This window comes from Aethalodelphis obliquidens, unplaced genomic scaffold, assembly GCF_003676395.1.
Source record: "Aethalodelphis obliquidens isolate GAN/ISIS:26980383/991018 unplaced genomic scaffold, ASM367639v1 scaffold49, whole genome shotgun sequence".
Taxonomy (NCBI): domain Eukaryota; kingdom Metazoa; phylum Chordata; class Mammalia; order Artiodactyla; family Delphinidae; genus Aethalodelphis; species Aethalodelphis obliquidens.
In genome coordinates this window covers 2,292,883-2,318,280 of record NW_020837993.1, presented here as the reverse complement: position 1 = coordinate 2,318,280, position 25,398 = coordinate 2,292,883, and the positions used below count along the sequence as shown (strand labels likewise).

The 25,398-nt window shown below is 39.7% G+C and overlaps 1 protein-coding gene across 1 annotated transcript in view; it reads left to right on the top strand.

Annotated features, from left to right (window-relative positions):
* AGBL1 (AGBL carboxypeptidase 1) overlaps nucleotides 1–25,398 on the top strand; it is a gene marked incomplete at its 5' end in the record, with an annotated part of 506,902 nt that overhangs the window by 6,353 nt on the left and 475,151 nt on the right. The window contains one exon of the mRNA XM_027083140.1: nucleotides 2,443–2,536. Within this exon, the coding sequence (XP_026938941.1) occupies nucleotides 2,443–2,536 (94 nt within the window). The remainder of the gene's footprint in view (nucleotides 1–2,442; nucleotides 2,537–25,398) is intronic.

Here is a 25,398-nt window from a genome sequence, read left to right as displayed (position 1 = left end):
TGTCCTCAGAACTAACAAAATATTAGGGACATATTTCATTGGTTAACTCCATGAGTAAGCATGGAAGACCCATCAAAAGAAAGTATTTCTAGGGAATAACGAGACAGATGCTTGACTCCGTGTTCACAGACAGAATCTCCACTCACACTCATGTATGTTGAGCAGAAAATCAGAGAATATTTGAGAGAGGCTGAAAGAATCTGTCCAAACCCATCTCTAATAAAGGAAAATCTAAGTGAGAAGTTGTGGCTTTGTATAAAGGACAACTCTTATTAATGAGGAGGCAGAAGGTGTGTCACCCCCATTTGGAACTCGCCAGCAGCACGAGATTTGAAGTATCTTATTTTGGTTTCGTAAAGAATAGTTAAGATGAATAACTTACTCTCATTATATATATTGATTATAGAGATCTTGAAGAATTCCTTCAGCAGGGAGCTGTGAAAAATGCTGAGATTTGCCTGTGGGTATGAGGAGGTGGCCATGTGTCTCCTATTCTAAGACAACATTTATTGTATGAACTGTTTCATAAAATATTTTAAAAAAATACGATCACTCTCTACACATTGACTTTACTGATGAGAGGCAAGAGGAGTTCATGAAGCCCATGGGTTGCTGTCGCTTTGGTGAATTGTTAGCCACTGTTGAATGTTCCAGAAAGTTTTCTAAACAGCTCCTATCTGCAGAAGGAATTGGCTGGAACCATAATGGGTCTATGACAGCCAGCGAACCATTCGGCAGCTCTCAGATGGCGGGTGAGGTTGCTTATAGAGCTGCCAGAGGTCTAACCTTGGGCAGGCATCCAGCATGGAAGAACTTAGTGAGGACTTTTTATTGTTATCCTCTTTCAGTTCCAAGTCTAAAGTCTCCCATGCTAGAATTCATGCTCTTAAAACTATTTCCTCTCTAACTCTACTTAATACTAGAATTTTGCTGAATTATTTGCCAGGAGTTTACTCCAGCATGTTTTGCCAATTTAGAAGTAAGGACTGAATTAGTAGCCATGGGAAGGGAAGATTGATGGGCAGAACTAGGATGCCAAATTCTTGAATTTTGATCCATTCAATGACTGCCTGTACTAGCCTCAGGAGGGACGAACGCATAGAGGATATTCCAGGAACACGCACTCCTGGTGATAACTAAGACATCAGCCTCAGTCTCTCTCTGGTGGACTTTACTGAGCTGAACTATATTAGAGACTCCAGTTTTCCATTTTTCCTCCTTTCCTGAGGCTTGGAGCAAGCCAGTATGAGCCTCCCTTGTTTTTATCTCTTTGCTTCTCCCTGACCCCCTTGTTTCCACTCATATTTCCTGGAACAAAGCTGGCCCAAAGCACAAGGCGTTCATAGGTCTCTGTTTTACTACAACAGTACAGTGAAGGAAAGGAAAAAGAGTCACACCTTGGAAGATAAACTTCTTTCCTTCTCCCACTGAAAGTTTTGCCTCGGGCCAAGATTCTATTTTGTATCCTGTGGGTTCCTCTTATTTTTGACGTGATCAGAGCTCTTCCTGAAGTGAGCTGAGTGGAGTGAGGTGCTGGGAATATTGTAGAGTGGCTGGGGCATCATCAGAGATGAGAGGTTTTGTATCCAAAGTACTTATCTGAAGCCACCAGGATGACCAGCTACCCCTTTTGGTCTCTTTCTATTATTCAGATCTATCACTCTGTTTTTATAGCCATCCAATTGGGCAAAAAGGCAAAAATTTCTGGTAGTTACCTCTGAGCAGGACCAACTGATTCTTCCTTTGCCATTCTAATGGATAGAGGTATAGTCAAGCCTTAGCCTTTTAGTGATGGGCGATCCGAGTGCAAAAGTTGTAGGGGAACTTGGAACCGGGGTGGAACAAAAAGGGCACTATCTTCTTTATTAGGTTGCTTCTTGAAGTTTTAAAGAAGTCAATCCAAGTTGGATTGAAACTTATCCCATCCACTTACGACTTTTCTTCATTGTGAAGTCTCCAAACAGCAAAATACGTCTAAGAAAGTGTTTTTTAAGATACTGGCTGTGTGTGTGTGTGTGTGCGCGTGCACGCGTGCACGTATGTATCATATAGGAAGTCGGTGGTGGGTGAAACAGCTTGAACTTAAGTAGTTGCCAGAAACCCAAAGATCTGCTTACAGAAAAAATCTGCTCGGCAATTGCCTTAGCTATTCTGATTGACTATACAAAGGAGTAGGGCAATGGGCCACCAGAAAATGAAAAACATAATTTCATGGCTTGGGACCCTTTTGAGAAAGAGATAGTGTGGGAAGATAATGTGTGCTTTTCAGATAATCTTTAACTTCCAAGCCAGGGATAAAAGACCATAGAGTTTCTCTGCTTTTAAGTTGCCTTTGGTAAGAAAGGTGATGGACCTCCCCTATCTTTTAGGCTCATTCTGTAATGCTGAAAATAATGCTTGGTTCAGATGGGTCAATAACTAGTGTGCTTTTGTCTTTCTCAGTCACCACAGGAGCCATGCTGGGAATTAATGGAGCGATGGAACTGCTTCTCAAGATCATCACCCCTTATACCCAGAAGCGCACCCGAGTAATCAGGTACAGAGCAATTTTTAGTACTTTTGTCTTCTTTGTAGTAGATAGAGATATGGGAAGGGTCTCATAGATATTCTCTTGGTGCTTCCAGTTCACTGAGCGATGACTTCCCCCTTGTAGATATGGTACTATGATTTTATCCTGTCTCAACTCACATCCCTCCCGACCCATGCATCATTTCCTCGGATTGTCACAACAACCTGAATGGATATAATATCATCTTCATTTTCAGATGAGGGAACTCAGATGTGGAGAGAGTCTTATCCAAGGTCACAATGCTAGAAAAAGGCAGAGTTGGGATTTGAATCCAGCCAGATCTGTCTGACTCAAAAGCCCTTGTTTTTTGCCTGAAGCCTTCAGGTATCTCTTTTAATCTCAGACTCTACCATAGTGAGTACAGCCCTTAAAAGACAGTCCAGACATGATAGGGAAAGGTGATGCTCTCAGGGTTCCTAAATTTCTGATATGAAATTCTGATTGTGTGCTAGTTTTGAGATGTGTTTTTATGATTGGAAAGTGAAACTCAGCTATTCTCCCTGGCCCTGCCTCCTGGAGTGGAGAGAATTGAATCACAAACTTAAAAAAAGGGAGATGGTCAGAGACGCAGGCTTTAGAGATATTTGGAACCAATAAGATCCATCATTTATGGGAGTGACTCAGTGAGGACCTTGAAAGAATATTAGAAAAAATTCAGCCAATTTCCAAGATATATGGGGTCATTTGGCAAAGTAGCATTTCCATGACCAGCCATGAGATTTTCTGCATCCCAGCATCAATCGTCAGCTCATCTTCCACCTGATTATTTTTCTCTTGGGTCACCACAATAATGCCATTATCATCCATTCTCACCTGCAGCTCTCTACACCAGCATTTCCTAGAGTGAAAAACATTATATCTTGGTAAAAAAAAAAAAAAATTTCTCATCAAATATATTGAGAAGTACTGGGTTAAACAAAGTTAGGTATATTTCTTTACTGTAAGACTTCTCAAAGCCTTCATAAAGCCAACACACATTCAGAATATTCAAGATGGGTATGTAGTATATACCCTTTCCCAAAACTAATTTGGTTAGGGAACTATTTTTGTTTGCAGACCACCTTTTTTTTGGGGAGTCGGTGTTGCATGTGCCTCATTTGAGAAATCTCTTCTCTGAAGTGCAAATGTATTGCAAAATGGGATTCAGCTACATTCTGTCAAGGGATCCTCATTTAGTTAAGTATAAAACTTCAGAGTCACAAGCTCAGTGACCAAAGAAATGAACTTTCTTGGTTTTTCTGAAATTATATTTTATTTCCCTCTTAAACTTCCATTATTCATTTTGAATATGTTTGATTTGGATATTTCGGTTTTGATCGTGGTGTGTAGGCCTTTGCTGCTGACATATGCAGTCTTAACGTGTCCTTTGGTCAGCAATCCATGAGCCATATCTTTTTGCCTTACTCACCAGGACTCTTCTAATCTGCTGTTGTCTCCATGTGTCTCTTTGGCAGCTCAGGAATGTTTGGTTGCCTACCCTACATCATGTGAAAATCCAGTGATGTCTCCTGGGCCCATCCACATACCAGTATCACACAGTACTCACGCGGGTACCATGTTGTTTGGAGAGCTCCTCTAGGCAAGCCCTTCCCAGCTTACCTTGGCACTAGGCCCTTCCCTTCTGGGATCCTGATAGCTTTTATTGTCTTCCCTATTCAGATTGAGCTAGGGGGAGTAAGCAACAAAGCACAGAAGCCCCCTTCTCAGAGACTCTTGCTAGTTGCCATCTCTATTGCTTTTTTTCTCCTGGAAAGTAACCCCAGGGATAAACAGGGGTGGATGTTTCTGATGACAAAATGACTCTTCAGGGACCTCGGGCATATTTCTGCATTTCTGGTCTATTCTGTAAAAGTTAGACAAGATGATTCCCCTTCTTGATCCAAATGCCAAATTAAAACCAAACCTCCATCGGGGAGAGGCTTTTCCACCAACCATTTCGATAGAGCTGTCATTGCCATGGCATTTATTATGTGCTCTGCCCCATGCTGAGCTCTTAGCATGCATTATCTCATTTGATCCTCTCCTCTCTTCTGCGAGGCAGGTGCTATTACTCTCCCCAATTTTACAGGGAAAAAAAAAATTGAAGCTGAAAGGAGTTAAGTAACATGCCGGGATTTAAGTGAAAGAGCTGGAATTTAAACCCTGTCTGATACATGAGCCTTAGCTCTTAAACCACCACCGGAGTACCTTACACAGTCTATGTCCAGCAGTTGATTTCTAAACCACCATATATAAGACAATCACAAGCGGTTAAACTTTGTTTAAATTTCTGTTACCTAAATGTGTGTTTCATCTAAACGCACATACTCATGGACCAATTTGCTTAATGATAGGGGGAGTCTTTCTCCTCCATCGTATGGCTCTTTCCTCCCAAAGGCAAAATAAATGTCTGTTCCCTCTGCTTTTGAATTCTTTCTCAAAGCTGCCTTGTTTTCTGCCTTACCCCCAGCCTCCAGCAGCAAGACAAGAGCAAAGGTGCTAAAATCAGAAGACCCGCCTTGTCCCCCTCTTTCTAGCTGATTCCTTGGCGAGTCATTTATCCTTTCTTAACTAACCTGTTACATTTCTCAAAGTGTGAATATCAAGTCCTGCCTCTTAGGTTTGTTGGGGGCATTAAGAAATACTGTGCCAAAAATCTTGGAAGCTTTGATGTGCCCTAATATTGTTCCTCATTATGAATATAAATGCTGTTGGGTACTTGGCTGCCTGCTTCAGATCTCTCAGCAAAGCTAGAGACGAACACGCAGATGGGAAGTTTCTGCCACTACTCACCTTCTCACATGAACTCCGTTTCCCAAATAGTAACTAAGTTGTACCCCAATGAGTTCTACTCAACTTGACTTGGATGCCAGAACCTGTGGGTTTGAAGGGGTCTTTCAGGGATGAAGTGACATGTCAGGGGACGTGAATAGCTTTACGGAGTGTCAGCCTCCAAATGCTAGCAAGCCCCGGGAGAGTTATTCTTGGATGCCTCTGTAGGAACAGATGCCCAGCGTTGTGTCACTATGACTCCTCCCTGCCCTGGAGATTAAACCTGCCCTATTTCTCTAGCACAAACCTAAAATTAGTGATGCAGCTGTCCTCCAATAAAACCCTGTCTCCAGATAGTATTCAGGGCAAGATTTATGACAGAGAAACAAACCGCACACCTTCTAGAGACAAGGGGCATGCAGAGCAATGTCACTCACCCTCTGTGGCCTTGTGCCAGCCCTCACTCTCAGGGGAGGTGGCTATTCCAAGCCTTCCTCACTTCCCAAATACCCACCGTGCTGGCAGAGTCTTACTGTCATAGATTTGTGTCGGCTTGCACCTGTTTCTTCATGACCATTGCTTTAGTCTGAGCAGTTTTCTTCAGACCTAGACAGCTCCTGTAGCCCTCCCACTGGTATTTCCTGACTTCAAAGCAATCAAGATTGTGTCCCTATCTCCATCTCCATGCTTCCCTTTTAGTCCTCCTCTCATTTTTCTTTCTATCCAGCTACCCCTGCACCTGGGATGCCCTGTCCTGTTCCAGATCTTTCCTCACGTGCTTCCCTCCCTCTGGAAGGGCAGCCCTGCCTTATTGAATGGCAGAAGCTGCCCCCATTCTTCAGACCCCACCTTATGGTGCCTGCTTCACCTCACCAGACAAAAGGAATTTCCCCTCCTCCAGCACTTTGTTCATATTTTCCTTTACTATATATCAGATTTGACTCTGTACCATGTTGGCGTGTGTGTCTTCTCTCCCATATAAATTCTAAACCTCCTAAAGGTAGAAGTCAAATTATATTTATCTTGCTGTTATCCATTGGTCCTACCCAAGTGCCGGGACCATGGTAGGCTCTTAATTCAATTTGAAAGAAATTCTTCAATTAAAAAAATTTTATATTTTTTGAATAACCTATCTAATGACAAATAAAAGCCAACATTTACTGAGTGGGTGCTATAGTAGGCACTTCATATTTATTATCTTATTATTTCTTGGTACCAAGCCAACTTCACATTTGAGGTTCTATCATGTCTAAACATGTCTGGGAAATGAAGTAGCTGGACTCTCTTGCATGAGGGACTGAGGTGCCTTGCGGGAGGGGACTCATTCTAGACAATGAGAAGCAGCAACCTTCAGCTTGAAAGAGAACAAAGTATCACTGGAGGGGGTCTTTTGTCTCTTACTTAGAGTTGTCTGGGGAAACTGACTGAGATTGGCAGAAGAGAAAGATCTGCGTTTGAGGGGATGTGACGGGCAGCATTGACATTCAAATTTTGCTTCCTATTTGAGACAGAGCTAGGCCTCCAGTATTTGGTCTGATAATCCATTCGGCTGGAATTTATGGGGCTTTAGAATTTATGGGGGAGCTTTTTATAGAATCAGGGAGGGAAAAATGACACAGGGCCAGGGTGAGCTAGCTCTTGCTAGCTTGCTCTACTGTGAACAAGTTTGTTTATCTGCACCAAAGCTGTCTTTGAGCTTTCCAAATTCACTAAGTAGAAAAATTTTTTGAGGCAAAGATGAATTGCTTGTCTGTGACTGACTCATCTTGTGACCTTAGAAGAGTCTGTGTTTGTTCCATGTCTCAACACCTTCTGTACCTTTGTGCCCTCATTTCCAGGGTGGACCTAAGGGTCTTGGTAAAAATAATGACAATTTCCACTGTCTGTCCATGTAACTATTTCCAAAGCGTGGCCAACATTTTCACATGGTAATAGTTAACCCAATCTTTGAAGCTGAATTATCAGCTGTTATCATTGGTTTATTTCCCAGGACTTTAAACTCTGTTGGCCTCTCTTGCCTCAAAAACATCAGAGTCAATCAGAAATGGGTTGAGTCTTCCTAGCAGAGGTTGGACCTTGAGCTCCATTGTATTCCCTGACCATTGCACCATCCTTTGAGAAAGGGAACTCAGGACATCCATGAGCTGAGATGGTTCCTTCATCCTTCATTTACAGTTTCTCGAGCTTTCCCAAGAAGGCAGGAGGTCAGGAAATGTGCTGTTCAGGACCTTGCTGGTCTAACCCTCACAGAAGACAGCATTTCCAGTATTCACACCCCCTCAATGTCCTCTCAGGCTTTCAGCAGGGCTCTCATGCTGTGAGTTATACTCATCAGGCTCAGGAGTTCCTGGGTGCCTGGGTTTCTATGAGGTCATGGTGTTCAGAGGCTGTGTGCTTTACCTGGGCTCAAACACTTCGACAAGAGGAGAAGAGGGATGTGTTGGGTCTTTAGCAAGCCTCATAAGCAAATTCTTCAGCTTAGTCTCTTGTTGTCTGTGCGTAGAATAGTTTTAAGTGATCTTCTCCCTTCAAAGTCCTGATCTCAGGGCATCTCTGGCATTTGAGCTTTGGCTGAGTTCAGGATTACTAGGCATTGCTTCGTTGACAGCTCTTTATGGTGATTTCATCTTCAGTTTGTAAGCTCTAAAATATGTCCTGCACCTCTTTTCCCTTCCCCCAAAATCCCTACTTTTTTTTTCAGAGCCAGACCTTCTAGGCTTTCTCCGACCATCATACCATTCCACTTTTTGTATGAGTGCAGACTCAACCAAAGCTAATGCGTTCCCTGAGATCATGAGCGATTGGGTGACTCAGCTACTTTGTCATTGAGACAAAGAAGCAAAATCTCCTGCTTTTCAAAATAGCTACTGAATTTCTCCCTGGGTGTTCATTTTCCCCTTACCCTCCCATTAATGGCTTTGTGACTTTTGCTGTTCTCTGTTCAGTATAATTAGACTCTGTGGTCTCCAGAGCAAGGGCTCACATTGGGGTTTCAGAAACTGTGTGCTCCCAATCACTTGGACTCAGATACCTTGGAACAGGAACAAAAAAATTCCACCCCAGCCCTACAAGTGCTTCTATTGGGAATGAGCAAAACAGGCTCAACTTACTGACAGAGTGATTAGTGCGTTTACCACCTGACTCCAAGCCTGTAGCTGATGGTGGAATGAATAGTTTCCTACGTATATTAAACCTTGGTGACTAGGTTTGTTGGTTTAAATCCCTCTCATCTTTTTTGGGAAGCCAGTAATCCCTCCCTGATTAGGGCCAGTCATAGATATTCAAGTCATAGGATCTAAAGTTGGAAGGTCCTTAAGGATCTGCTGGTCCAGCTCCTTCATTTTAAGACGAGGTGACTGAAACTCAGAGATTGAACTAAGCCCTCTAACCTAATTTCAAGACACTATTCATTTCTCTAAGATGCTCTACTGTATAATGAAAATCAAACTTGCCTTGAAGTAGGATTTTTAACATTTATTTGACAACATTGTAAGTGTCTGTCTTGGTGCTAGGCACGGGGGTTTGAAAACAGCAGAAGGTGGACCCTGTCTTTCAAGTTGGTGACAGTCTATGGCAACAGTAACAGTGCAGTGTGGGAGGAACTTTCTGACTCAGTGTTGGGCTTATGAAATGGACTGACTTCCTCTTCTGTGGAAAGGTCCTCATCATGCCTTTATCTGGAAATGCCCTTAGAGCTAAGCCAGAAGGACTTCTGTTGTGGGCCCCGTTCCTTAGGAGGCCCAGGACTTTGGAGAGCCTTCCTGGAAATGTGTAAAGTACTCCTTTGGGCCTGAGATGGCCTTGGGTTGGCAGTGTATCAACAGGGCTCCAGTCTGTTCCTCCCCCTTCAGGGTGCTCTCTGCTGCCCTAACACCTCAGTGAGGTGGACTGGATACCTTGAGGAGGAGAAGCTCTGGAACACATGCATATGGGGCTGTCCTGAGACTCCATGGCCAGTCCTTGATTCAAGGGGGATGATCTGGCAAGGAGATCACTCTTGCGGTCTGGTGTGGTATTTTGTCCTCAGCATGACATGAGATGGGGCAGACGGAATGTTGCTGATATGCTGATTTTGAGTGCATCCAGTTGTTTGTATAGACAGAATCTCCAAAACAAAACAAAACTAAACTAAACTTCCTGGGCCTGCATACCCTAGGACGGTCATACGTGCCCTGCTTTGCCCTGGTGAGGGTTCTCTACAGAAACTCCATTCTCATCTTTATCTGCTGAAGCCAGTTGTGCCCATATCTCTTCATGGATTTGCCTCCATTTCCCCTCTGTAGACTGGAGGCAGGCTCTTAAGAATTTTCACTTTCCATAGAAATTAATCTTATAGCCCAACCTGACTCAGCAAGGAGCATTTGCAAAGAAGTTTGTATCTTCCTGTAAATCATGCCCTCCTCACAATACAGTAACTGCCCACAAATATATGGGTGAGGGGATTTGAAGAACTGGGGGGAGGTACAGAAAGACCTGTATCAGTAAAAACTCTTATGACCTTCACTCTTTGCTTTGAGGGGAGACATGCTTCTAATGGACCATTACCAAATTCTTCAGGGGTTGATTCCACACTCAGATACTACAAATTATAAAGCACATGGGAGAAGGAAACTCACTCTACTTTTCCTATGGGGCTGTGAGTGGGTGCTGTGTCTGGGGATGTGTTTATTTAGCAGAGATAAGCCAGCTCAATTAGTTGGAAAGTAAAGGGTCAAAAGGAAGTCATTAAGCAGATGTATTATCATCTAAAGCTAGATTCTTTGAAGAATTTAGACAGAGATTGCAGGATGGGAACAGATCGGAGGCTTTCTGTCTTAAGTTCAATTATAGCACTATTTTAATATTAGATCGCAAGTGATCGTTAATTATATTTAAAAGAGCCAATGAGGGAGCCTCAAGATGGCGGAAGAGTAAGACGTGGAGATCACCTTCCTCCCCACAGATACATCAGAAATACATCTACATGTGAACAACAACTACAGAACACCTACTGAACGCTGGCAGAAGACCTCCCAAAAGGCAAGAAACTCCCCACGTACCTGGGCAGGGCAAAAGAAAAAGAAAAAACAGAGACAAAAGAATAGGGATGGGACCTGCACCAGTGGGAGGGAGCTGTGAAGGAGGAAAGGTTTCCACACACTAGAAGCCCCTTCGCGGGTGGAGACTGCCGGTGGCGGAGGGGGAAGCTTCGGAGCCGCGGAGGAGAGCGCAGCCACAGGGGTGCGGAGGGCAAAGCGGAGAGATTCCTGCACAGAGGATCAGGGCAGACTGGCACTCACCAGCCCAAGAGGCTTGTCTGCTCACCCGCCGGGGCGGGCGGGGCTGGGAGCTGAGGCTCAGGCTTCGGTCGGATAGCAGGGAGAGGACTGGGGTTGGCGGCGTGAACACAGCCTGAAGGGGTTAGTGTGCCACGGCTAGCCGGGAGGGAGTCCGGGAAAAGTCTGCAGCTGCCGAAGAGGCAAGAGACGTTTTCTTCCCTCTTTGTTTCCTGGTGCGCGAGGAGAGGGGATTAAGAACACCGCTTAAAGGAGCTCCAGAGACGGGCGCGAGCCGCGGCTAAAAGCGCGGACCCCAGAGACGGGAATGAGACGCTAAGGCTGCTGCTGCCACCACCAAGAAGCCTGTGTGCGAGCACAGGTCACTGTCTACACCTCCCCTCCCGGGAGCCTGTGCAGGCCGCCACTGCCAGGGTCCTGTGTTCCAGGGACAACTTCCCCAGGAGAACGCACGGAGCGCCTCAGGCTGGTGCAACGTCATGCCGGCCTTTGCCGCCGCAGGCCCGCCCCGCACTCCCTGCCCCTCCCTCCCCCCCGGGCCTGAGTGAGCCAGAGCCCCCGAATCAGCTGCTCTTTTAACCCCGTCCTGTCTGAGCGAAGAACAGACGCCCTCAGGCGACTCACATGTAGAGGTGGATCCAAATCCAAAGCTGAACCCCAAGAGCTGTGCAAAGACGAGAAAGGGAGAAATCTCTCCCAGCAGCCTCAGGAGCAGCGGATTAAATCTCCACAATCAACTTGATGTACCTGCATCTGTGGAATACCTGAAGAGACAACGAATCATCCCAAATTGAGGAGGTGGACTTTGGGAGCAACAATATGCATATTTTTTCCCCTTCTTCTCTTTTTGTGAGTGTGAATGTGTATGCTTCTCTGTGTGATTTTGTCTGTATAGCTTTGCTTTTACCGTTTGTCCTAGGGTTCTGTCTGTCCATTTTTGGGGGTTTTTTTAATTATAGTTTTTAGCATTTGTTATCATTGGTGGACTTGTTTGTTGGTTTGGTTGCTCTCTTCTTTCTTTCTTTTTTTTATTACTTAAAAAATTTTGTTTAATAATTATTTTATATTTTAATGACTTTATTTTATTTTATTTTATGTTCTTCTTTTTTTCTTTCTTTTTTTTCTCCCTTTTATTCTGAGCTGTGTGGTGATAGGCTCTTGGTGCTCCAGCCAGGAGTCAGGGCTGTGCCTCTGAGGTGGGAGAGCCCAGTTCAGGACACTGGTCCACAAGAGACCTCCCAGCTCCACGTAATATCAGACGGTGAAAATCTCCCAGAGATCTCCATCTTAACGCCAAGACCCAGCTCTACTCAATGACCCGCAAGCTACAGTGCTGGACACCCTATGCCAAACAACAAGCAAGACAGGAACACAACCCCATCTATTAGCAGAGAAGCTGCCTAAAATCATAATAAGGCCACAGACACCCCAAAGCACACCACCAGATGTGGACCTGCCCAGCAGAAAGACAATATCCAGCCTCATCCACCAAAGCACAGGCACAAGTCCCCTCCACCAGGAAGCCTATACAACCCACTGAACCAACCTTAGACACTGGGGACAGACACCAAAAACAACAGAAAGTACGAACCTGCAGCCTGCAAAAAGGAGACCCCCAAAACAGTAATTTAAGCAAATGAGAAGACAGAGAAACACACAGAAGATGAAGGAGCAAGGCAAAAACCCACCAGACCTAACAAATGAAGAGGAAATAGGCAGTCTACCTGAAAAAGAATTCAGAATAATGATAGTAAAGATGATCCAAAAGCTTGGAAACAGAATGGAGAAAATACAAGAAATGTATAACAAGGACCTAGAACAGCTAAAGAGCAAACAAACAGTGATGAACAACACAATAAAAGAAATTAAAAATTCTCGGGCTTCCCCGGTAGTTCAGTGGTTAAGAATCCGTCTGCCAGTGCAGGGGACACAGGTTCAAGCCCTTGTCCGGGAAAATCCCACGTGCCGCAGAGCAACTAAGCTGGTACACCACAACTACTGAGCCTGCACTCTGGAGCCTGTGAGCCACAACTACTGAAGCTCACATGCCACAACTACTGAAGCCCGCATACCTAGAGCCTGTGGCACGCAGCGAGAGATGCCACTGCAATGAGAAGGCCATGCACCGCAACAAAGAGTCACCCCCGCTCGCCACAACTAGAGAAAGCCCACGCACAGCAAAGAAGACCGAGCACAGCCAGAAATAAATAAATTAAAAAAAAATTCTCTAAAAGGGATCAATAGCAGAATAACTGAGGCAGAAGAATGGATAAGGGAACTGGAAGGTAAAATAGTGGAAATAACAACTGCAGAGCGGAATAAAGAAAAAAGAATGAAAAGAATTGAGGACAGTCTCAGAGACCTCTGGGACAACATTAAACGCACCAACATTCGAATTATAGGGGTCCCAGAAGAAGAAGAGAAAAACAAAGTGACTGAGAAATAATTTGAAGAGGTTATAGCTGAAAATTTCCCTAACATGGGAAAGGAAATAGTTAATCACATCCAGGAAGCACAGAGAGTCCCATACAGGATAAATCCAAGGAGAAACACGCAAAGACACAATTAATCAAACTATCAAAAATTAAATACAAAAAAAAAATTAAAAGCAGTGAAGGAAAAACAACAAATAACACACAAGGGAATCCCCATAAGGTTAACAGCTGATCTTTCAGCAGAAACTCTGAAAGCCAGAGGGAGTGGCAGGACATATGTAAAGTGATGAAGGAGAAAAACCTTCAACCAAGATTACTCTACCCAGCAAGGATCTCATTCAGATTTAACGGAGAAACTAAAACCTTTACAGACAGGCAAAAGCTAAGAGAATTCAGCACCACGAAACCAGCTTTACAACAAATGATAGAGGAACTTCTCTAGGCAAGAAACACAAGGGAAGGAAAAGACCTACAACAACGGACCCAAAACAATTAAGAAAATGGTAATAGGAACATACATGTTGATAATTACCTTAAATGTAAATGGATAAAATGCCCAAACCAAAAGACATAGACTGGCTGAATGCATACAAAAACAAGACTGGTATATATGCTGTCTACAAGACACTCACCTCAGACCTAGGGACACATACAGACTGAAAGTGAGGGGATGGAAAAAGACATTCCATGCAAATGGAAACCAAAAGAAAGCTGGAGTAGCAATTCTCATATCAGGCAAAATAGACTTTAAAGACTATTAAAAGAGTCAAAGAATGACACTACATAATGATCAGGGGATCAATCCAAGAAGATATAACAGTTGTAAATATTTATGGACCCAGCATAGGAGCATCTCAATACATAAGGCAAATACAGCCATAAAAGCAGAAATCAATAGTAACACAATCATATTAGAGGACTTTAACACCCCATTTTCACCAATGGACAGATAATCCAAAATGAAAATAAATAAGGAAACACAAGCTTTAAATGGTACATTAAACAAGGTGGACTTAATTAATATTTATAGGACATTCCATACAAAAACAACAGAATACACATTCTTCTCAAGTGCTCATAGAACATTCTACAGAATAGATCATATTGTGGGTCAGAAATCAAACCTTGGTAAATTTAAGAAAATTGAAATCGTATCAAGTATCTTTTCTGACCACAACACTATGAGACTAGATATCAATTACAGGAAAAATTGTGTAAAAAATACAAACACATTGGAGGCTAAAGAATACTACTTAATAACCAAGAGATCACTGAAGAAATCAAAGAGGAAATCAAAAAATACCTAGAAACAAATGACAGTGGAGACACGACGACCCAAAACCTATGGGATGCAGCAAAAGCAGTTCTAAGAGGGAAGTTTATAGCAATACAATCCTACCTTAAGAAACAAGAAACATCTCAAATAAACAACCTAACCTTACACCAAAAGCAATTAGAGAAAGAAGAACAAAAACCCCAAAGTTAGCAGAAGGAAGGAAATCATAAAGATCAGATCAGAAATAAATGTAAAAGAAATGAAGAAAACAACAGCAAAGATCAATAAAACTGAAAGGTGGTTCTTTGAGAAGATGTACAAAGTTGATAAACCATTAACCAGACTCATCAAGGAAAAAAGGGAGAAGACTCAAATCAATAGAATTAGAAATGAAAAAGAAGTAACAACAGACACTGCAGAAATATAAAGGATCATGAGAGATTACTACAAGCAACCCAATGCAATAAAATGGACAACCTGGAAGAAATGGACAAATTCTTAGAAATGCACAACCTTCCAAGACTGAACCAGGAAGAAACAGAAAATATTAACAGACCAATCACAAGCACTGAAATTGAGACTGTGATTAAAAATCTTCCAACAAACAAAAGCCCAGTACCAGATGGCTTCACAGGTGAATTCTATCAAACATTTAGAGAAGTGTTAACACCTATCCTTCTCAAGCTCTTGCAAAATATAGCCGAGGGAGGAACACTCCCAAACTCATTCTACGAGGCTACCATCACCCTGATACCAAAACCAGACAAAGATGTCACAAAGAAAGAAAACTACAGGCCAATATCACTGATGAACATAGATGCAAAAATCCTCAACAAATTACTAGCAAACAGATTCCAACAGCACATTAAAAGGATCATACACCATGATCAAGTGGGGTTTATCCCAGCAATGCAAGGATTCTTCAGTATATGCAAATCAGTCAATGTGGTACACCATGTTAACAAATTGAAGGAGGAAAACTATATGATCATCTTAATAAATGCAGAGAAAGCTTTTGACAAAATTCAACACCCAATTATGATAAAAACCCTCCATAAACTAGGCATAGAGGGAACTTTCCTTAACATAATAAAGGCCATGTATGACAAACCCACAGCCAACATTGTCCTCAGTGGTGAAAAGCTGAAACCATTTTCACTAAAATCAGGAACAATACTCTCTCACCACCCTTATTCAACATAGTTTTGGAAGTTTTAGCCAGAGCAATCAGAGAAGAAAAAGAAATAAAAGGAATCCATATCAGAAAAGAAGAAGTAAAGCTGTCACTGTGTGTAGATGACATGATACTATACATAGAGAATCCTAAAGATGCTACCAGAAAACTACTAGAGCTAATTAATGAATATGGTAAAGTAGCAGGACAAAAAATTAGTGCACAGAAATCTCTTGCATTCCTATACACTAATGATGAAAAATTTGAAAGCGAATTTAAAAAAACACTCTCATGTACCATTGCAACAAAAAGAATAAAATATCTAGGAATAAACCTATGTAATGAGACAAAAGACCTGTATGCAAAAAATTATAACAAACTGATAAATTAAAAATCATACAGATAGATGGAGAGATATACCATGTTCTTGGATTGGAAGAATCAACATTGGGAAAATGACTATACTACCCACAGCAATCTACAGATTCAATGCAATCCCTATCAAACTACCACTGGCATTTTTCACAGAACTAGAACAAAAAATTTCACAACTTTTATGGAAACACAAAAGACCCTGTGTAGCCAAAGCAGTCTTGAGAAAGAAAAGCAGAGCTGGAGGAATCAGGCTCCCTGACTTCAGACTATACTACAAAGTTACAGTAATCAAGACAGTATGGTACTGGCACAAAAACAGAAAGATAGATCAATGGAACAGGATAGAAAGCCCAGAGATAAACCCACGCATATATGGTCACCTTATTTTTGTTAAAGGAGGCAAGAATATACAATGGAGAAAAGACAGCCTCTTCAGTAAGTGGTGCTGGGAAAACTGGACAGCTATATGTAAAATAATGAAATTAGAACACTCCCTAACACCATACACAAAAATAAACTCAAAATGGATTAAAGACCTTAATGTAAGGCCAGAGAGTATAAAACTCTTAGAGGAAAACATAGAACTCTCTATGACATAAATCACAGCAGGATCCTTTTTAACCCACCTCCTAGAGAAATGGAAATAAAAACAAAAATAAACAAATGGGACCTAATGGAACTTAAGAGCTTTGCACAGCAAAGGAAACCATAAACAAGATGAAAATACAACCCTCAGAATGGGAGAAAATATTTGCAAATGAAGCAACTGACAAAGGATTAATCTCCAAAATTTACAAGCAGCTCATGCTGCTCAATATCAAAAAAACAAACAAGCCAATCCAAAAATGGGCAGAAGACCTAAATAGACATTTCTCCAAAGAATATATGCAGATTGCTAACAAGCACATGAAAGAATGCTCAACATCATTAATCATTAGAGAAAAGGCAGTCAAAACTACAATGAGGTATCACCTCACACTGGTCAGAATGGCCATCATCAGAAAATCTACAAACAATAAATGCTGGAGAGGGTGTGAAGAAAAGGGAACCCTCTTGCATTGTTTGTGGGAATGTAAATTGATACAACCACTATGGAGAACAGTATGGAGGTTCCTTAAAAAAGTAAAAATAGAACTACCATATGACCACGCAGTCCCACTACTGGGCATATATCCTGAGAAAAGCATAATTCAAAAAGTGTCATTTGGGCTTCCCTGGTGGCACAGTGGTTGAGAGTCCACCTGCCGATGCAGCGGACATGTGTTCGTGCCCCGGTCCGGGAAGATCCCATATGCCGCAGAGCGGCTGGGCCCGTGAGCCATGGCCGCTGAGCCTGCACATCCTGAGCCTGTGCTCCACAACGGGAGAGGCCACAACAGTGAGAGGCCCGCATACTGCAAAAGAAAAAAAAAAGTGTCATGTACCAAAATGTTCATTGCAGCTGTATTTACAATAGCCAGGACATGGAAGCAACCTAAGTATCCATCATCGGATGAATGGATAAAGAAGATGTGCCACATATATACAATGGAATATTACTCAGCCATAAAAAGAAACAAAATTGAGTTATTTGTAATGAGGTGGATGGACCTAGAGTCTGTCATACAGAATGAAATAAGTCAGAAAGAGAAAAACAAATACTGTATGCTAACACATATATATGGAATCTAAAGAAAAAAAAGTTCACGAAGAACCTAGGGGCAAGATGGGAATAAAAACACAGACCTACTAGAGAATGGACTTGAGGATATGGGGAGGGGGAAGGGTAAGCTGTGAAAAAGTGAGAGGGTGGCATGGACATATATACACTACCAAAAGTAAAATAGATAGCTAGTGGGAGACAGCTGCATAGCACAGGGAGATCAGCTTGGTGGCTGGTGACCACCTAGAGTGGTGGGATAGGGAGGGTGGGAGGGAGGGAGATGCAGGAGAGAAGAGATATGGGAACATATGTATATGTATAACTGACTCACTTTGTTATAAAGCAGAAACTAACACACCATTGTAAAGCAATTATAATCCAATAAAGATGTTTAAAAAGTAAATAAAAGAAAATAAAGAAAATGAAAGAGTCAATGAGAAAATGGCTAGAAAACAATAGTCTGCCATTTAAAAAATTGAATTATTATATATCAGGTTTGAATTTTTTTCAAGTGTTACATAGTGGGTGTTCAATAAATGCCAGCGGAATAAATGAGCACTGTTGTTTTAATTTGTCTGAATTGCACTCTTTTAACCATTTATTCATTCAATAAATGTCTTAGGTATTTATTATCAGCAGAGATGTGTGGGCTTTAAGACAAAAATACACAGTCCTTGCCCCTTAAGGCACTTACAGATACATGCACAATAAAATAAATAATATAATGGCAAGATGTTCAAAGAAGGAGGATCTTAGTCTAGCCAGGAACTGTCAAGGAGGAACTCACTAAAAAGGCAGCTTTTGGTTTGAAATAGGAAAGGATTTTTGAAGATGTAAGATTATAAAAGAAGAACCCTCCAGGTAGAGGCAGAAGCAAGTGCAAAGACAAAAAAAGCAAGAAAAGATGGTGGGTTCATATGTGGCTGGAATATACTGCAAGAGTGTAGGGCAGGGAGCTCACCCAAATTGATTTGGAACACTCCAATATCTTTTTGGTTTTTTAAAATAATCCTCTATTTAAATTTTTTTTTACAAATTTTATTTATTTATTTATCTATCTATCTATCTATCTATCTATCTACCTACCTTTGGCTGTGTTGGGTCCTCGTTGCTGTGTGCAGGTTTCTGTAGTTGCAGTGAGCGGGGATTGCTCCTCATTGCGACGTGCAAGCCTCTCATTGCGGCAGCCTCTCTTGCTGTGGAGCACGGGCTCTAGGCACATGGGCCTTAGTAGTTGCGGCTTGCAGGCTCAGTAGTTGTGGTGCACGGGCTTATTTGCTCTGCGGCATGTGGGATATTCCGAGACAAGGGCTCGAACCCATGTCCCCTGCATTGACAGGCAGACTCCCAACAACTGTGCCACCAGGGAAGCCCCCAATATCTTGATAGCAATAAAAGAATGGAAATACATAATTCACGAAGAGGAAATAGAAAAACCAATAATCTCATGAAAATATTCAATTTGCCCAATAATCAGAGACAATTTAGATCAAGATACCAGTTTCACAAATCAGAGTAGCAAAGATTTTTAAAAATAATATTGTTGGTGAGGATTCAATAAGACGAGCACTCATATATGCTGCTAAGAATTTAGATTGATAAAACCTTCCTGAAAACAATGGGATGATGTATATCTTTTTTTTTTTATTAAGTTTCCATTTCTTAAGCACTTCTTGAAATCTGTCCAGAATATCATTGAAAAAGGTGGATGAAGATTTGTGCACAAAAATGTCAATCATGATATTATTTATAATTGAAAATACTATAACCAGAAAGCCTGATAACATGGGATGCATAGTAAAAGTGATATATTTATACATCATAATATTATGTAGCAACATACAAAAAATAGATTACAGATGATGTTTGCCAGTGGTACTAGCTTATGACAAGAAAAAAAATAAGGTTCAAAATACAGAATGGTCTCAACTATGTAAAAAAACATGCATACAAGTTCTGTTTCAGGCCAAGATGGAAGAACTAGGATCACATTTATCTTCCCATCTGAAAAACATTGCAGATAAAATATATTTTTAAAAATGTTTCAAAAGATACTAGACATCAGGTAATGAATAACAGTGATCCCTGGGAGATGCACCTTAAATTATACCAGTTAATGTCTTAAGAGGGTTTCTGGTTTGCAGTGCAGGAAGGGGAACCTCAGGTACAGCCTGGTGGATGGCCTGAGTTGAGGAGACAGAGTTGAGGAGCTAGGGCTAGAAGTATGCAGACACCAAGGTGTTTAGAATCATAGGCCAGAGTACTGGAAGAAAGAGAGCTGCGCAAAAAGAAAGAACTCTGGAGAGCTTCAGAGGTTCTCATTCAAGTATTCAGCTAGATATTGGTCAGTATATATTATACTTGTTGGGAAACTGCTCAAAGCCAGGGAAAGACCACCTGAAAGGAATGGCGAAAACAATGCCTGGTGCTCAAACAGGGCTGGAAATAATGCTTGGTTTTACAAAGCAGACTGGAGAACCTCGTGATTTGTGGGGCATTGGGTAGAGTGCACAGAAGAGTATTACCTCAGTAGTAGGGAGGAGTGAGCTCTAAACTCAACACTGCTGTGGCCCTACTTATCAAATATTAAAAGAAGACCTGGAAGGATAAAACTTTCCAAGAAACTTAACTGCATCTCAGGACCAAGATTCAGAATATTTATAGGAATACAAAAATATTCAGCATTCAACAAGGTAAAGGTTATAATGTCCAGAATCCAGTAAAAAATTATCCCAGGAAAATACTACTCGTGATGAAGAGATAAATCATTAAATCAAGAAACAACCCAGAACTGAGATAGATGTTAGAATTCTCAGGCAAGAACATTAAAAAGTTATTCTAGCATATGTTCAAATGTTAAGTAAAGATGCAGAAGATATTAAAAAGACTCAAATTGAACTTCTAGTGATGAAAGGTACATTTTGCAAGAGGTTAATATGCTGGTCTGAATTAAGGCAAATTGGACATGGCAGATGAAAAGATAAGTGAACTTGAAGATATAGCAAAAAAAGTTTCCAAAATGAAGTGCAGGAAAAAAAAAAAAAAAAAAAGAGAGAGCACCAGTGAATCAGGGGACAATTTTAAGCAGCCTAATATACATATGACTGGAGTCCTTGGAGAGAGGAGAGACAGGTAAGAACAGAAAAAATATTTGAAGAAATGATGGTTTAAATCTTTTAAGTATCATGAAACTATAAAGTCAGAGATTCAAGAAACTCAATAAATCACAGGCACGAGGAACATGAAGAAAACCACTCTAAGACAAATTATTATCAAATTGCTCAAAACCAGTGATAAAGAAAAAAATCTTAAAAGAAGCCAGAAAAAAAGAGACACATTATGCACATAAGAACAAAGCTAATAATGCAACTGATTTCTCTTTGGAAGCAATGCAAGTGGGGGAAAAAAATAAAGAACAGTGGAGCAGCATCTTTAAAATATAAAATTCTGTATGCCATTAAAGTATATTTCAAAAATGCAGATGAAATAGACTTTTCAAACATACAAAAACTGAAGAATTAGTCTCATGAAAAGAAATGTTAAAAAAAACCCTCATGCAGAAAGAAAATAGTACCAAGTAGAAAGATGTATTTACTCAAAAAACAGAATAGCATTGGAAATAGTAACTACTATTTCCAATAGTAAGTATAAATAATAAATATAAGTATAAATATAAAATAATAAGTATAAAAAATAATAAGTATAAAAATAATAAGTATTTTTAAAATACTTAAAATTTAAGTATTTTAAAAATAAGTATTTTTAAAATTTTAATTTTAATTTAAATTTTAAAAATATTTTTAAAATACTTTAAGTATTTTTAAAATACTTAAATTTTAAGTAATTTAAAAATAAGTATAAAAATAATAAGTGTAAATAATAAATGAATAAGTATATTTGATTTTTGACTTGTTACTTTAATTTCTTTAAAAGATAGTTAAGTGCTTCAGTAAAAATAGTAACAGTGTAGTCTGGAGTTGATATACCACGTAAAGTTAAAATGTTTAACTACAGAGGCACAAAGGTCAGGAGGGGAGAAAAGGAAATATCCTGTGGTAATGGTCTTATACATGAAATAGTGTAGAAACACTTGAAAGTACACTGTGATATATTAAAAATATATACTAAAGCAACCACTAAAATAATAAAGCAAAGAGTTATAGCTACTAAGAGAACCAAAATGAAATTAAAATATTCAGTTTAATCCAACAAAAGGTAGAAGAAGAAAGGATGATTAAGCAACAAATGTTACATATAAAAAGAAAATAGGAAGATGATATATTTATACTTAACCACATCAATAAGATGTAAATGGTCTTAATACTCCAATTATCATACTGATAAGAAAGCAAGACTCAGCAATATGCTGCATACAAGAAACACACTTTAAATAAAAAAGCACAAGTAGGTTAAAAGCAAAAGGATGAAAAAGATACACCAAGCTAATACTAATCACAATAAAGCTAGTAGAGTGCCTATACTAATATGAGATAAAGTGGATTTCAAAGGAAAGAAGCAGCCAATATCTCTTATAAAATAGAGATGCAAATATCCTTAACTCAGTTTTAGAAAACTGATATCAACAGTGTATAAAAGTGTCAAGACCAATTGGGTTTTATCCCAGGAAGGCAAGGTTGGTTTAACATGCATAAACCATTCTCTATAATTTATCATATAAAAAAAAAAAACTAATAACATGATTATTTTACTAGACACAGAGAAAAACATTTGATAAAATTCAGCATTACTTTCTGATAAAAATTCAACAAATTATGAATAGAAAGGAACTTAATAAATAACACTTATGAAAACCTTTAGGTAGCATCATACTAAATGGTGAAAGAGTGCTGATCTGATGGTGATCTGAGTGTTTTCCCACTAAGATCAGAAGCAAGACTAGAATGTCCACTCTCACCACTTCTACTCAACATTGATTTGGAGATGCTAGCCAAGGCAATGAGGCAAGAAAACAAATAAAATCGAGACATCCAGATGGGTAAGACAGATGTAAAACTCTTTATTTGCAGATGATATGATCGTCTATGTAGAAATTCTGATGGACTCTACACACACACAAAAGGTACAAGGAGTACTAATTGAGTGTACCAAAGTTCCAGGATGCAAAATCAATATACAAAATAATTCTATTTCTATAGAATGCAACAAACCATTGGAAACAAAAATTTTTCAAAATACAATTTATGATAGTGTCAAAAATATGAAATACTCAGGGATAAACCCAACAGAAGATGCAAAAGATCTGTACACTGCAAGCTACAAAACATTGCTGAAACAAATTTATGAAGACCTAAATAAATGGATAGAGTTCATGGCTCAGTAGACTCAATATTGTTAAGATGTCAATTTTCCTTAAATTGATTTATAGATTGAATGCATTCCCAGTCAAAACTGTGAGGATTTTTGGGGGGTAGAAATTGACAAATTGTTTCTAAAATTTGTATGGGAATGCAAAGAACTTGGAGCAGCCAACACAGTTTTGTAAAAGAAGAAAAAAATTGGAGGACTAACAGTACTACATTTCAAGACTTATTATAAAGCCACAGTAATCAAGACAGTGTGATACTGATGTCAAGATTGACAAAGACATTAGTGAAACAGAATAGACTGTTTAGAAATAAAGCCATGCATATAGAGACAGTCGATTTGGGGCATAGGCAGATTCCATGGGCAGTTAATCAGCTATTCAATATATGGTCCTTGAAAAACTTGATATCCATATGCAAAAGGTGAGTTTCAGCTTATACTTCACACAATAAACAAAAATTAACATAAATGGATAATATATCTAAACATGCAAACTTCAGCTGTAAAATTAGTGGGAGACAGTTCGGAAAACCTTTGTGACATTTGGATAGGCAAAAATTCTTTCAGATGCAACATTAAAAGCACAATCCATAAAGTAACAAAAGGATAAATTGGATTTCATCAATATTAACAGCTTTGGTGCTCTAAAGGCACAATTAAGAGAATGAAGATACAGACTGGGAGACAATATTTGTCCATCACATACCTCAAAAAGGAGTTTTATCATGTATTTAAAGAGCACTTAAAGTTCAATAAAAAGAAATGAACAATCCAACTAAAAAATGGACAAAAGATTTGAACAGACATGTCACCAAAAAAGATATACAAGAAAATACACATATAAGACATGATCAATGTTAAAATTCATCAGGGAATTGCATATTAAAACCATAATGTGATAGCACTGAATACCTGTTAACAATTGTTAAAATTAAAAAGACTTACCATCACAGGGGCTGGCTAAGATCTGGGAGAACTGGAACTCACACACTTTACTGGTGAACAACTGAAAATGGTATAATCATTTTGGAAAACAGTCTGGCAGTTTCTTAAAAACTGTACATACACCTAAAATACAACTATTCCTTTTCTAGGTATTTACTCAATAGAACTGATGGTATACATCTTTACAAAGACTTGTACAAATGTTCATAGCAGCCTTATTTGTAATAGCCCCAAACTGGAAACAATCCTAATGTCTATCAACTAATAAATAGATAACAAACTGTAATATTTCCATACAATGGGATATTACTCAGCAATAAAAAATGAACTATTGATACCTGCTGCAGATGAATAAATTTCAAAATGATTATACTGAGTGAAAGAAGCCACACAAAAAAGTGCACGATGTATGATACCAATTATATAAAATTCTAGAAAATGTAAAATAAACTATAGTGACAGAAAGCAGATGAGTGGCTATCTGGAGACAAGAGTTGGGGTTAAAGAGGGATAAGAGAGATTCAAAAAACATGAGGAAACTTTGCAGGGCTATAGATTTGTTCATTATCTTGATTGTGGTGATGTTTCACAGGGTATACAGATGTCAAATCTTATCAATTTGTGCACTTCAAAAGTGTATAATTTATTGTATGCCAATATATCTCAATATATCAGTTAAAAACAGAAAAATGTTCTCTGCACAAAAATTTGCACAATAGAATCTTTAAAGAAGAATACCAACAACTGTAGCTATTTCTGAGTGGTGGGACTATACACTAACTTTAAAGTGTTTTCTGTAATTATTAGGCATTGCTATTGTAATTATGAAAACTAAAGCTAAATGAAAATATTTGCAGTAATGTCTAGTCTGCAAAATATTTTATTGGATTCTCTGGCTACAGATACATGCATTGAAACTAACACCACCATTATTGATCATTAGATTGTTCATTTATTCATTCGTTCAAAAAGGAATTCAAGGGCTTCCCTGGTGGCCCAGTGGTTGAGAGTCCGCCTGCCGATGCAGGGGACGCGGGTTCGTGCCCCGGTCCGGGAAGATCCCACGTGCCGCGGAGCGGCTGGGCCCGTGAGCCATGGCCGCTGAGCCTGCGCGTCTGGAGCCTGTGCTCTGCAATGGGAGAGGACACAACAGTGAGAGGCCCACATACAGCAAAAAAAAAAAAAGGAATTGAAGAGGAGTTTTTTTTTTTTTTTTTTTTTTGGCGGTATGTGGGCCTCTATGCTATCATTTCATAGATAAGCTCATTTGTATTGTATTTTAGATTCCACATATAAGTGATATAAGGTATTTGTCTTTCTCTTTCTGACTTAATTTGTTTAGTATGATAATCTCTAGGTCCATCTATGTTGCTGCAAATGGCATTAATTCATTCTTATTTAAGGCTGAGTAATATTCCATTGTATATGTGGACCATATCTTCTTTATCCATTCATCTGTCGACGGACATTTAGGTTGTTTCCATGTCTTGGCTATTGTAAATAGTGCTGTTATGAACATAGGGGTGCATGTATCTTTTCTTTTTTTAATACATCTTTATTGGAGTATAATTGCTTTGCAATATTGTGTTAGTTTCTGCTGTACAACAAAGTGAATCAGCTATATGCATAC